The sequence below is a fragment of the Oryctolagus cuniculus genome, chromosome 18, assembly GCF_964237555.1.
Source record: "Oryctolagus cuniculus chromosome 18, mOryCun1.1, whole genome shotgun sequence".
NCBI classification, from domain to species: domain Eukaryota; kingdom Metazoa; phylum Chordata; class Mammalia; order Lagomorpha; family Leporidae; genus Oryctolagus; species Oryctolagus cuniculus.
Genome location: NC_091449.1, coordinates 2263783 through 2277735, shown reverse-complemented (window position 1 = coordinate 2277735; position 13953 = coordinate 2263783). Strand labels below are relative to the sequence as shown.

Here is a 13953-nt window from a genome sequence, read left to right as displayed (position 1 = left end):
AGTTTTGAGCACACTGGCATAGAATCCAAATTGAGGGGCAGAGACTTGGAAGGGCCCCACCGTGTTCCCCTCCAAACTGAGAACATGACACAGGTGACTTACTGCTTCTAGGATTCCTGGGGTATGACCAGCAGTCTCGAGGTTCTACATTTCTGCTTCTGCCCCTCCTGTTCCAGTCCTGATCCCAGTCATGGTCCTGATCCCGATCACCTGAGCAGGTCAGACATTTGAGTAGTTGACATTGTATGTAGATGTGTCTGTTATCCCTCTCTGTGCACATTTCTACTGAGAAAGGGATACTATCCTTACTTCTTCCGCAAGATGGATCCAAACTCAAAGGTTCCAGACTCTAGGGCTAGGTCAAGCCTCTTCCCTACCCTATATCAGCAACAGTTTCTGGAGGCTTCACTCAAGTGGGGATTGGTTTGGGAACTTCAAATGCGAGCTCCCTTTCAGAACCTCTGCTGCTTTGTTACTTCCTAAGTGATTGAGTCTAAATTCAGGAATAGACTGCAGACCCTCTACTATCCAGCTCACACAAACCCACCTTATAATGAATGTTATTCTACTACAAAGAAAATCTAAGAACACAAGACGTATACCTTCCTCAAAAGCAATGTTCCCTTAAAAAGTTCATGGAAGTAACTTTAAGGAACCCTGCTGGGGAGGCTGAGGGCATAGCTCCAAAGCAGCCTGCTGCAAATCCCAAGGTATAACTTTATCATTACAGAAAGTCCTGCAAGGGCAGGTGTTGTGACACAATGGGTTAAGCCTCTGCTTTGAACATAGCATCTCATGTCAGAAAGCTCGTTTAAGTCTCAGCTACTCCACTTCTGATTCAGCATTCTGCTAACGCACCTGGAAAGGCAAGTGGATGGTGGCCCGAGTACTTGGGTCCCTGTCACCTACATAGGACACCTGGATAGAGTTCTGGGCTCCTGCCATCAGCGTAGCCTAGACTCAGCTGTTGTAGGCATTTTGTGTAGTAAAGCAGCAGATGGAAGACCTCTCCATCACTACACCTTTCAAATAAATAAATCTTTAAAATTAAAAAGAAATCATCCTGCATTTCACTCCACCTATTGGTGTTTGTTTTTATACAAAAATGTCTTAATTTACTTACCCTCCCCTTAGACCTCTGACTGACATGACCTGATCTGGGTCACCGAGGCCTCAGAGTCCATGTGCCTCCATATAACACAGCACCTGAAAACGCCTCCCCACACCCACTGGTGACATGACTGGCACAACTGGTTACTCACTGCTGAAAGAGTGCTCCGAGCGAGGTGGTGGGGTTTCTCCTCCATTTCGGCTCATGTCGTCGTCACTGGGTATGTCACTGTTGTTGTCGTCTGAGGACACCAGACACCAACTTAACACCTTCACATCTCTAGCCCATATTCTCACCAATAGCTTCTTCCAATTCCTGAACTCCCTACTGCCCATTAGCTGGAGTCATCGGACCCTGTAGTTTCTCAGTTTAAACCCACTTAATAGCTTCCAATCTCTCTTTCCACTTAAAGACTGGGCACAGACCGTGGCTGTAGCCACACACACCTCACCTCCAGACAACAAAGGCCTATAGCCCATTTCTTGGGGGCAGTTTAACACAGGCAAGTTAAGGGGAGGGTTCTCTTCCTAACAGAAGCCCTTCCACAGAAAGGTCTTTGCCCCTCTGCGGATGTAGGCAGTAGTTCTTAGCCAGGGTTTGACCCCAGGGGACACTTCACCAGGCAAGATGACACATTTGGTGGTGATAATCAGTTTGGGGAGGCCATGGATGAGATTCAACATCCCATGGCGCGAAGGACAGCCTCCATTCTCCACCTGAAGTCAGACACTGACTGTCCCAGAACGTCTGTCAGCAGTGCTGAGGCAGAGACCACTGAGCTGGCCACCTGTGCCCCCTGCATCACCCTCTGGAGTATCTCACCTTCTGGCTGGTACATCTCCTTGTAATTCTCCAGCAGAGTGACAAGTTTCTCACAGTTCTCTGGCTTTTTTGCTTGCACCCAAGGCTTAAGCTTTTCAGGGATGATGGTCAGGTACTGCTCAAGGACTAAGAGCTCGATGATCTCCTCCTTGGTGCGAGTATCCGGCTGCAACCAATCGAGGCAGAGGTTTCGGAGTTTGATCAGTGTCTTCCGAGGCCCAACAAATTCCACATAGAGTAAGTTCCGAAACCTCTGATGAAAGAATTCAGAGTCAGTTGGGCCTTCTCCTACGATGGCATCCGGCTCCTTAGTCAAGTCACTGTCTAGCTCATACAGATTTGGGGCCCAGAACTTCTTAGGTTTTGTAGCAGACAAGGGCTTTGGAGGCAGCATTTTTGTAAGTAAAATTTTCACTGGAGGAATCAAACATGAGTCAACAGGAAAGACGCAGCAGCCTGTGACAGTCAGTACTCAGGGACCTGTAGATCGTAAGGAGATATACACATGTCCCAGAAGTTGAGGACCAGGCAGCAAGGGGTGGGGCTACCCTACCAGGGGCATCAACAATGTTCTGGAATGTGGAAATCCCCCAGTAAATAGACACACAAACGCACACACACACACACTCACACACAAACTACAAAAAGTTGGCTTTAGCACAGCAGTTACAAGTATGACCCCCAGGGCTTTGTACACATTTGTGCTTGAAGAGATAGCTCTGCTACTGGTTATGAGACCACAGCCACCTTATTTAATGCCCCGGAGGCTGGCTCTGTAACCTGTGCAATGAGAGTAACAGCACTCATATCCTTTTTAGAATTGTGAAGCTTAAATACCCAAGATACTTAAAATGCTTACCTGCCCAATACGAGGCACACGTGAACCATTCAAGACCATTACTAAAATCAGATGTCAAGATTTTTCTCAGCCTAAAGAGGAGAGGTGGACATAGGGAATGGGGGCCAATCCTGCCATTTCTAAGCGACTTTTTCCCCCTTAACACAATTCTGAAACACATTATACAACATATAAAAGATGGAAGACCATACATCATGGTAAAACTATTCAACTCTGGGTAATATGATTGCAAACAATCATTTCTCCTTTACAGATTAATTTCTTTACATCTGTACTATTGTATATCGATACAGCTGCTGGTTGTACAGGGCTATTTCGATTAAAATTCAATAAATTAAAAATTCAGTTCATCATTCTCTCTAGTGCGTTTCAAGTGCTCAGTAGGTACTAGTCGCTTGTGGCTACTGTCACACTGGATAGCAAGGAATGTTGGCAACACCATGCAGCATTTATGAGTTCCTTGGACAACCTGAGTTTCCAGGCAGGCTCAGAACCTTTCCTCAGCAGGCACTTCTGAGGTATCAGTTCCAAGGCATGGTCTGCAGAGCTCAGGCTAACTCTACTTCCGCAGACCTCTTCCTCAAAACTTATTCCACTCATTAGGTTTACCGACATGAATCACAAGTACTCTTATATCTTCATTTGGGCTTATCTGCCTATCTCCCTACAGTAAACTATAGATTCTAGTAAAGTGAATAGAGATTAACTTTTTCCATCACTGCGTCCCCTAGTGCCTAACACAAACACTGTCACTGATGTGGCATACTGAAAATAACATATGAAACCCCATTTTAAAATTGGTCTTAGCACTGTGGCAAAAAATGGCCTACATGAAAGATTTCTGTGAGTGAGATCCCAGCGGAAAGAAGGGACCATCAAAGAAGGATGTACATTTCTCTGAAGGGAGGAGAGAACTTCCACTTTGATTAAGCCCCGTCTAAATAATGTTGGAGTTTGTGGACTTAAAAGGCTTCCATAGCCCTGGCAGCACATGGAAAGAGTCCTGGGTGATCACTGACATCATAAATAAGAGTGTTGATTATTAAATCAACAACAGGAGTCACTGTACACTTGCTCCCCATATAGGACCTCTGTCAATGAGTTGTACTATGAGAACTAACAGTAAAACTTGTCTTCAAACTGTACTTTATACTTTGTCTGGGTTCAAACTGTTGAAATCTTACTTAATATAGAGTTGATCTTCTGTTTATAATTAAAAATGAATCTTAATGAAGAATGGGATGGGAGAGGGAGTAGGAGGTGGGACAGTTTGGGGGTAGGAAGGCAGGTATGGGGTGAAGAACTGCTATAATCCAAAAGTTATACCTATGAAATTGGGTCAACTTCTACACCACTGTTTCCAAATGAATATTCTGGGGTGGCAATTCACCTTCTTCCTGTCCACTTCTCTATCAGCTTCTTCTTGGTACTGATGGACAAACACATACGGGAAGCACTGTTGAGTACATGTGAAGCTCTCTTAACTCATGTTTCCTACCATTTAAGTTCTATTATGTAGCCTTTTTGTTACTAGTCTGCATAATTGGCATAAGAAAGTAGGGCCAGATAGGAATGAGGTCTAAGTTTGAGAGAGGGGGAAAGGGGCAAAGGCAAGAGCAGAGAGACAGCACTCTGGTGCTGTAGATGACAATGTCCCTCACTCTGGAGTAATGTGGCACCCTTAAGTATGTAGTCACCTGTCTGGGAATAAAATCCTTTCTGGAACTCCAGACCAAGCAGCTATCCACAGGAACTGAGTCAAAACACAGGTACCTGTAGACATTTCAAAGAAAGAGACACGTGGACTAAGAAACATGGAAGATACATAAAGGGAGTGTGAAGAGAATTAACTCTCCAAAAGTATGGGGACTTGGACAGCACTTGAATAAAGCCTTCCTTATATATCTTTAAGAAAAAACCATCCCAATGCATGACATACAAACCAAGCCAGAGATGAGGGATAAAAATCTTTCATATGATCTTTATAAAGCCAGAATAATTTTTTAAATAAAAACCCAAGACAAAGATTAACACTAACAAGTCACAGACCATACTTACTTGTGAAAGCAGATAAGCCTTAATACTACTATTTATTCTAGAGTCCCAGCCAATTACAACAAAAACAAATCTGTGGCACAAAGAGATTAAAACTATCATTCTCGTAATTTCTCTCCTCAAAAGTTATGTATTTGAGATATAGAACATTACTAGATTAAAACTATTAAGACTTGTAGGGTTAAAAAGTGTAACAGAAAATTAAAAATTGACAGTTTTTCTAAGAAAATATAAATAGCCAAACCTCACTCAGGCAGCAGCAGAAAATATGACCACAGGGAGGAAACTTAAAAAGCTGAAATGATTTAAAGAGCAAATTTCCAAATAAACTTCCATGAACAAAGTATTTACAATCGCTTCTTGGCCTTTTGGCTAAGATCAAGTGTAAAGTATTTACAAAACCCATCCAGAACATAAAAAGGAGATGGGAGAACTTCTACTCATTAATTATGACACTTGAATAAGTATCTCACAATGAGTAGCTCATCAGAAAATGGCAACTCCTGGGCCAAAAACATCTGAAAAGCTGCAGGACTTGAGTAAAAAATATGATCTTCATTTTTTTAAAAGATTTATTTATTTATTTAAAAGGCAGAGTTACAGAGAGGGAGAGAGAGAGATCTTCTATCCACTGGGCCAGGCCATTAGCTTTTCCAGGCACATTAGCAGGGAGCTGGATTGGAAGTGGAGCAGCCAACAACTCAAAAAAAAAAAAAAAAAATCCCATATGGAATGCAGTCCTGTGGGCAGCAGTTTAATCTACTGTGCCACAGTGCTGGCCCCATGATCCTCATTAATATGTTCAAGATTTTTTTCTGACCAGGACAACAGAAGAGCCCTTGGCCTGCAAGAGCATCAATAAATGTTTGATAAAACATTTATAAGGTTATAAAAAATCAGATTAGTTACTCCTTTCTAGGATGGCAGAGAAAACTCACTTGAGAGGAAGAAACTGGGTGAGAGGGCCTTGGAACAGTATAATCATCGAGGGGGACTATATGTTTATGTGCATGTAGAGAAACAGACACACTCAGACCCTGCTTTCATCAAAATGAAAACTGCACATAAAACTGTCCTATAAATTTTACTTCATCAATTTATTTTACTTCATCAATTTATCCCAGAAACATGTAGTGATATACATGTAAGAATATAGTCACTGAAGTGTTGTTAATGGACAAGATAGTCTGTTCATATGATCATAAAATATTTCAAAAGAATGGTGCAACTCTAAATGAATGAGTATGAGAGGATAAATGAGATAGTTAAGGATAAAATGCAGAAAAAATGCAGATAACAATGTGCATATCATTCTAAAAACACTATCAAAACAAATGTATTTACCCAGATGATCTCTAGAAGGATAGAAGGGATTATTAATGGTGACTGGTAGTGATTGCCTCCGGGGAAGAAAACTGGGGGCCACGGGAGGAAGGGCAACTTACTTCTTTTCACTGTATATTCTCCTTTTGTGTTTACTTTTTTACTGTGAGCATGTATTACCTAGTCAAAAAAATAAACTCAAAGTTAAAACAGTCAACAAAAGTACCAGTAGAGGCTTTCAAAATCTGTGCTACCCTAGTGAGTGGGTGCAGGCAGTGCTAACACCTTTATACAGATGCTGAGCCCTCCCTGGCTCATTCCACCCAGTTTCACTTCATGGTAACACCCAGACCTGGCCATTTGCAGAAGACATGACAGGTAATTTAGAAAACCACAAAGAAGTAAATTTGAAACATCTGAGACCTAATAAATACTTGTGGAAATTGCAGTTGTAATTTGAATGTACCCCTCAACTATACCCAGCAATTATCAGTACATAAGTACAATGTCACCTCCGACACAGGCATTTCCACTTCCAAAATGTAACTCTTGGATCTCTCTGCCCATGTGACCAAAGAGACACAGCTCAAAGCTGTGTTCACAGAAGCACTGTTTACATCAGCAGAAAACAGGGATGCGTGGGAAAATGAGCAAGCATAATTCCAACAACAGAGACCACTGAAAGACCACCATGTGGGACACAAGAAAATAAGGCTGGGTCTAAATTTTCTGCATGATAAAAAAATAACCACCGGCGCCATGGCTCACTTGGCTAATCCTCCGCCTGCGGGGCTGGCACTCTGGGTTCTAGTCCTGGTTGGGGTGCCGGATTCTGTCCCTGTTGCTCCTGTTCCAGTCCAGCTCTCTGCTGTGGCCCAGGAATGCAGTGGAGGATAGCCCAAGTGCTTGGGCCCTGCACCCGCATGGGAGACCAGGAAGAAGCACCTGGTTCCCAGCTTCGGATCGGCACAGCGTGCCGGCCGTAAGCAGCCATTTGGGGAGTGAACGAACGGAAGGAAGACCTTTCTCTCTGTCTCTCTAACTCTCCCTGTCAAAAAAAAAACAAAAACAAAAAACAAAAAACCAGAAATGGAGGAGAGGAAAAATGTTTTACTGTAAAGATGACAGTTCATATTTGAAATACAAAAAGCTCCTAGCATTAAAAAAAGGTAAAAAGCCAACACTAACACAGAATTCGTAAAATCGGTGATGATAAAAGCTAGTATTTAACATCAGAAACCAAATAAATGTAAAATTCTGCATTATCAGTTTTTGGACTGTTGAATGTTTAAAAGACAAAATCAATGCTGTTGAAGGGGTGGAGAAGCTGGCTGATGTAGGTGTGAACCACATTTCTGGATGTCATTTTGGCCTGTTTAAAGACATTTGAACTGTCTACTCCTTTTGATCAGTAAGTCTCCATTTAAAGTCAAAAGTAAGTGAGTAGCTACTAGGAAGAAAAAAAAAATCTCTAAAGTCAGCTTGTACATACATCTAATCTGTGGCCTATAAAAAGTAAAACCTTGAGCACTGAACAGCAGCAGCTGACTCCATTTTATATATGGTGTGGTGGGAAGGAAGGAGCACTAGTTAAGTAAGAGTGCATTCTGTTAATGCACTTCTGCTATGTAATCAATCCTAATAGATCATAGGGCAAAAATCATGTGGGAGCAACCCAGGATCAAAGTAAGGAACAGGAAGTGCTGGCCAACAACCTTTTGCAAGACTACCTGACCCCTGTGGGCCACATGCCGCAAGGTCAGCTGCCCTCCTGGTCAAACGGTCCAACCTCTACCCCGACTCACCCTGTCTTACACTTGCAGCCCAAAAGACAACAGTAGTGGAACCAGATGCTGAGTTAGTACCTAGTAGGGCCCCAGATTTACCTCACGCTTGCTCAGGAAGACCAGATCCCAGGCGACCTTTTCCTATGACAGCCAGTCTGGCCAATCAAAAGCATAACTGCTCTACCTACTTGGCCCCTGCTTCTCCAGCCCAGCTTCTCCACGGCAACAACCTGCCTACCAATGAAGAAAACAGAAGATAAATATTTGCAGATGGCTGCAGAGAGGAAAATCTAAAGGTCTGCTTAATACCATCAAATGAATTATAACAGCTAAAGAGATTCTGTCCAAGGATGACCTAAAAAGGCCATAAAAAGGTATCCATATAATCTGAGATAAGCTCAAAGGTATATGAACCCAATGGGACATAAGAGCACCTATACTTAACACCATATCACAAGTTTCCTGGAGGTAAGGACTCTGCCACCTTTTCATCACTGTATTTTTATTAAAAGTATTCAACACGTATATAGATGCTAAAACATTAAATCTAACCTAGCAACATCAAGATAATATCCCATGACAGGCTATTCCAGAAAAACAGGATGACATTCCATCAAACTGTTATAAATAATGGATTAAACGGGCAAGGAAAGCCCATAAGCAGGGCTGCATCTTTTTATCTATTTATTTTTTTATTTGACAGGTAGAGTTATAGACAGAGAGAGAGAGAAAGGTCTTCCCTCCATTGGTTCACTCCCCAAATGGCTGCTACGGCCTGAGCTGCGCTGATCCAAAGCCAGGAGCCAGGTGCTTCTTTCTGGTCTCCCATGCGAGTGTAGGAGCCCAAGCACTTGGGCCATCCTCCACTGCCTTCCCAGGCCACAGCAGAGAGCTGGACTGGAAGAGGGGCAGCTGGCATGAGAAGCCGGTGCCCATATGGGATGCTGGTGCCGCAGGTGGAGGATTAACCAAGTGAGCCATGGCACTGCCCCAGGGATGCATCTTAAAAAGGATTTGCAAGGCCGGCACCGCGGCTCACTAGGCTAATCCTCTGCCTTGCGGCGCCGGCACACCATGTTCTAGTCCCGGTCGGGGCGCCAGATTCTGTCCCGGTTGCCCCTCTTCCAGGCCAGCTCTCTGCTGTGGCCAGGGAGTGCAGTGGAGGATGGCCCAAGTACTTGGGCCCTGCACCCCATGGGAGACCAGGATAAGTACCTGGCTCCTGCCAACCGATCAGCGCGGTGCGCCGGCTGCAGGGCGCCGGCGGTGGCAGCTATTGGAGGGTGAACCAACGGCAAAGGAAGACCTTTCTCTCTGTCTGTCTCTCTCTCACTGTCCACTCTACCTGTCAAAAAAAAAAAAAGGATTTGCAAACTTCGACAGCCTTTCCTTACAAATTCCAAGCAAAGATTAAGACTAGGAGACCTAAGCACGATAAATAAAAATTTATCTCAGATCAATGTCAACACGGAATTCATCACTAAAGGTCTTTCTTAGAGGTAAGGACAAGACAAGGATGCCCTCGACCATAACCACCAGCAATACTACTATCCTGGAACTCCTAGCTACTGCAATCAGAGAAAAAGAAGGTATAAATATGGAAAGAGCACTATTCTGATCTGAAAAAGCATTTCAGTAAGTACAAAGAAGAAAAAACTCTCATCAGTAGCAAAATAAATAATTTCCCATAAATCAGTAAGGTATCTTCCACTTTAAACGAAATTCTGAAAATGTAGAGGACATAAACCAAGTTATAAGTAAATGAACACATGTGTCCTGTTTAAGAAAAACAAGGCGGGGGGGGAGGGGGGGACGCAAAGCTCCTTTTCCCTAATGTGTGGAACTTTGGCAAACAGGTGATCCAGTTCTTCTGGAAGAATATATATACAGGAGTATTAAGACAAATCTGCATAAGAAGGTCTATGAGGGTTGGGGTGGGGAACTGTCTATCTTTAATGTGATGAAATCAAACTCTTCTTTCCAATACAAAGTTTCAGGGGCAAGGACAAATATACCATTAGGACCTAACAAGAGTCCAAAAGTCAATTTGTATGAAAGTATGCACATATAAGGATTTGGTTTATAATAAATCAAGGATTTTAAGTCATGTAAAGGGTTAACTGTAAGAGTAACCTTAACAAAAAGGTTATAAGAGGCAGTCAGCACTTCAGTGCCTGACCAGTTACTCATGCATGCTTTTCCAAGGTTGCAGTCAGCCTTGGACATAAGGAAAGGCCAGTAAAACCAGTTTTGGTGTCAAGCCTCTCCAAAGATCTGGATTTCAATTACATATTTCTGGAATGTTAAGGCCACCAGAGCCAATGACAAGCATACTAAAATAAGTCACTGCACTCAAAAAACAGCATTTGTTCTGTTTTCATTAAACAAAGAATGAAGAAAAAAATCCTTAGTTTACATAGTTATATAACTATTTTTTTATTTGAGAGGTAGAGTTACAGAGACAGAGGAAGGTCTTCCATCTGCTGGTTCAACCCCCAAATGGCTGCAAGGGTCGAAGCTGAGCCAATCCGAAACCAAGAACCAGGAGCTTCTTCCCATCTTCCACATGGATGCAGGGACCCAAGCACTTGGACCACCTTCTACTGCCTTCCCAAGTCATAAGCAGAGAACTGGATCGGAAGAGGAGCAGCTGGACACAAACTGGCACCTATTTGGGATGCTGGTGCAGTAGGTGGAGGCTTAGCCCACTATGCCACACTGCTGGCCCTCAAGCTTATACAACTAGTAAGTCATGTTTTCAAGAATTTTTTTAATTTTCAGATAACAAACATAAAAGAATATTGTATTCAAGCACTGCAAAATATTCTATGTAGAAACTGTAAGCTACACTCACCGGTCAAACATGTTATTACTAAACCTTTTTAAAATCTATATATGTTGTTCTTATTATACATATATGTCCTATGTAAGTACAGAAAATGATTAGTCCACAAAATGAAACCTAGTATAGATAGCAAAGCTATAGATGGAACACTTGGGTTTGAAATGCTAAATGAAAGGTATATTTTTACTTATTTTAAAAAAATACAACTACATAGTTACTTGATCTGTATGTATAAATTAAGCCAGAAGAAACTTCCATATAAACTTGTATAAAGACTTAGTAAAATGGGCCAGCGCCGCGGCTCAACAGGCTAATCCTCTGCCTGCGGCGCTGGTACACCGGGTTCTAGTCCTGGTCAGGGCGCCGGATTCTGTCCCGGTTGCTCCTCTTCCAGTCCAGCTCTCTGCTATGGCCCGGGAGTGCAGTGGAAGATGGCCCAAGTGCTTGGGCCCTGCACCTGCATGGGAGACCAGGAGAAGCACCTGGCTCCCGGCCACTGGAGGGTGAACCAATGGCAAAAAGGAAGACCTTTCTCTGTGTCTCTCTCTCTCACTATCCACTCTGTCAAAACAAAACAAAACAAAACAAAACAAAACAAAAAAACCAGTAAGATGAAGAAAATCTATAAAAATAAATCATTAATAAAAATACTTCTGTTTCTTTTCAGAATCCTATTGTCAGTTCACAATCAGGAACATTATTATACACACACACACACACACACTTGGAAGTAAATTCGACTGTGGTTTTCTAAGGTGTTTCTTCTTCCTGTCTGCAGTGCTTGGTCTGGCTCATCAGCCCCCTTCTCCCCCTGCTGGGGTGACATGGCTCTTTTCTAATTTCTGATCCCTTCATCTCCTCTATGTGCTCCTAGAACATGCTCCAGTGGCTATGTGTACACACTTTCCAGTGAGTACTCCTGAGGAGGGGTTGGGGAGGGAGGGGTCACTTTGTGGCACTGAGCTCTGTACTCTACCCTTACCCTACATCTTAAATCAAAATTGAATTCTGGCTACAGGGCAAACCGATCTTTATTTCCCAGTTTGAAAATGGGCTCCCACACATCCCTCTGCTATCTCTTCAGAGCAGAAATCCTATCATGAGTATTGGTTGTGGGCAGGTGGTTGCTCACTAGCCTGATTTTGGCCTAGAGGATAGAGACAGGCCACCAAATCCAAAGAGAGGAAAGGAGAGGAGAGAGAGGTACTGACAGGTATATGGCTATTCAGCCTCCAAAGAATGTGCTCTTAACTATACTAGACATGTAAGCATGAACAGCTTTTTATATAAAAAGTAAGTTTCACTGATGAGTTGAAACATCTAGAACCAGAGGACAGTACTAGACAACAGCATTGTAGTCTTTGGAGCAGAGTTGATGCCATTCTTTGGAGAGTTTACAAAATGTAATTTTATTTCATAAGAATGAGTAGAAAATAAAAGCACTGGTCTCACATAATATGTAATAAAGAGGAATCTCATTAAGGGTCCTTCACAAATGGGGGAGAGACCCTTGACCTGAATTGGAGAAATCATGGAACAGGAACTTGAATCAGCTGCTGGAGCATGTCTGGGACTATGTGCAAAAAGAGAGGAACTGGGACCTCAGGCTTCCACACTCCTTCCACCCTCACTCCTTCAGCCCCACTCCGACCTACCTACTTTGGTCGTTTATCACGGTGCACCTAATCTCAGCCCCCTAACTTGTCTTACCTACCTCACTGAAAGGGGCTAGAATTGAGAACCTTAAAGTCAGGAGACTACTCTCTTCCTCTCTGGGGGACAGCATGGTATATGGTGTCTTCTCTCTTCTTGTTTGCTCCATTCTCTTTCTGCAGACTGACATGCTCCATTTCAGCATACACGTGGAGTAAAAGGCAGCCCCAGCCCCAGCCCCAGCCCCAGGCCAACCTCACCTCCTAGTTTTAGTGTTCAATACTGAGTACTCATCAGTCTGTGTCCCTTTATCCAAAATCCTAAAAGTCTGAAAGTGTGCGCTGTAGCCTGATGCCTTCATGGGCAGTGCTTCTCAAGCAGCCCAGGTGTGCAAAGTTGGCCTGAGTTGCTCACGAAAGGCACAACTGTCTTTCCAGGGGTGACTACTGAGGTATGTGACTGCCCAGAAGAGAGGCATTCTGATAGACACTGCAGGAGATAGTTTTAAAACCACTGTTCCAGGCTTAGGTGCCAAGTCTGGCCCAGTTAACCATGAATAAGGCATACATAAAACAACAGGAGTTTTAGGGGAAACAATTTTATTTTGGAATGAGAGTAAGAAGTAAATAGCCACTTACCCCAACCACACAGACAATGACCACCACCCTCTGGTGTACTTACTGGGTGGCTCCACAGATAATCTCCACAACACCCTAGGATTACCTCTACCATGTACATTTAGCTCTTAACACACAGTGCAGCAAAATCTCCTCATGGTCCATTCTTGAGAAATTCTCCCCAATCTAAGAGCTAAGTTTTATGAGCAGAAAAAAAAAAAAAAAAACGTTCAAGGCAAATAAAGCTACTTTAAAAAGATAAAATGTCTTCCAGACCAGTATGATTTATTTGATAAAATATTCTGATATCAAAAATTGGCTGATGTAATTTTTTTAGTTTCTTTTTTTTGGTTGATGTACTTTTTTGAAGGGAGGATCATTTGCTCATGCAACCACCCATAGAAAACAGATCCACTGTGATCAGATCTAACTTGAGTGGAGTGTGGAGAGGGTTGTGGCAGTATATAAGCAGTTTCTGGTATCATGGTCACCCTGAGGGTCTCTGTACCAGGTCATAGTGCAGACTAGAGCTACTAAATCTCATTCATAACCTCTTGGTTCTGATTCTACACTCACCAGGCAACCTTCTCCTTATGTTTTCATTTCCCATGCAGGTTTGTCTACAGGGAGAAAATCTGCTGATCATACAATACTTTTAAGTATTTGGATCCCTCCTACTGTGATCTTCCATCATGAATTAACACTCCAGAACTGGAGGATCAGGAACATCCTATTTCAAGTCACATGTCAGTATGATTTTATTTAACTTCCTGAACTTCATTAAGCATGTAATTGCTAATGTGAGTCCTTGGGCAAAGGAAAGTTTTAAGGTCTCCAAAGGATTGAGCTTCATGATGGATACCTGGAGCATTTACTGAGGT

General features: G+C 42.9%; 1 protein-coding gene across 26 annotated transcripts in view; it reads right to left on the bottom strand.

The window, feature by feature from the left end:
• The window catches only part of PEG3 (paternally expressed 3), a 60131-nt gene that overhangs the window by 14367 nt on the left and 31811 nt on the right, over positions 1–13953 (bottom strand). For 3 of the 26 annotated variants that reach the window (XM_051837183.2, XM_008250220.4, XM_051837186.2), the window contains 3 exons: positions 1934–2413; positions 1263–1352; positions 103–210 (listed from right to left, as the gene is read on the bottom strand). In XM_051837183.2, coding sequence (XP_051693143.1) covers positions 103–210; positions 1263–1352; positions 1934–2327 — 592 coding nt within the window. In that variant the 5' untranslated portion in view covers positions 2328–2413. Of the gene's footprint in view, positions 1–102; positions 211–1262; positions 1353–1933; positions 2414–2792; positions 2864–4118; positions 4222–4489; positions 4566–6292; positions 6351–13953 lie in introns of all 26 variants that reach the window. The other 23 variants (XM_051837196.2, XM_051837193.2, XM_051837197.2 and 20 more) reach the window with 17 other exon arrangements.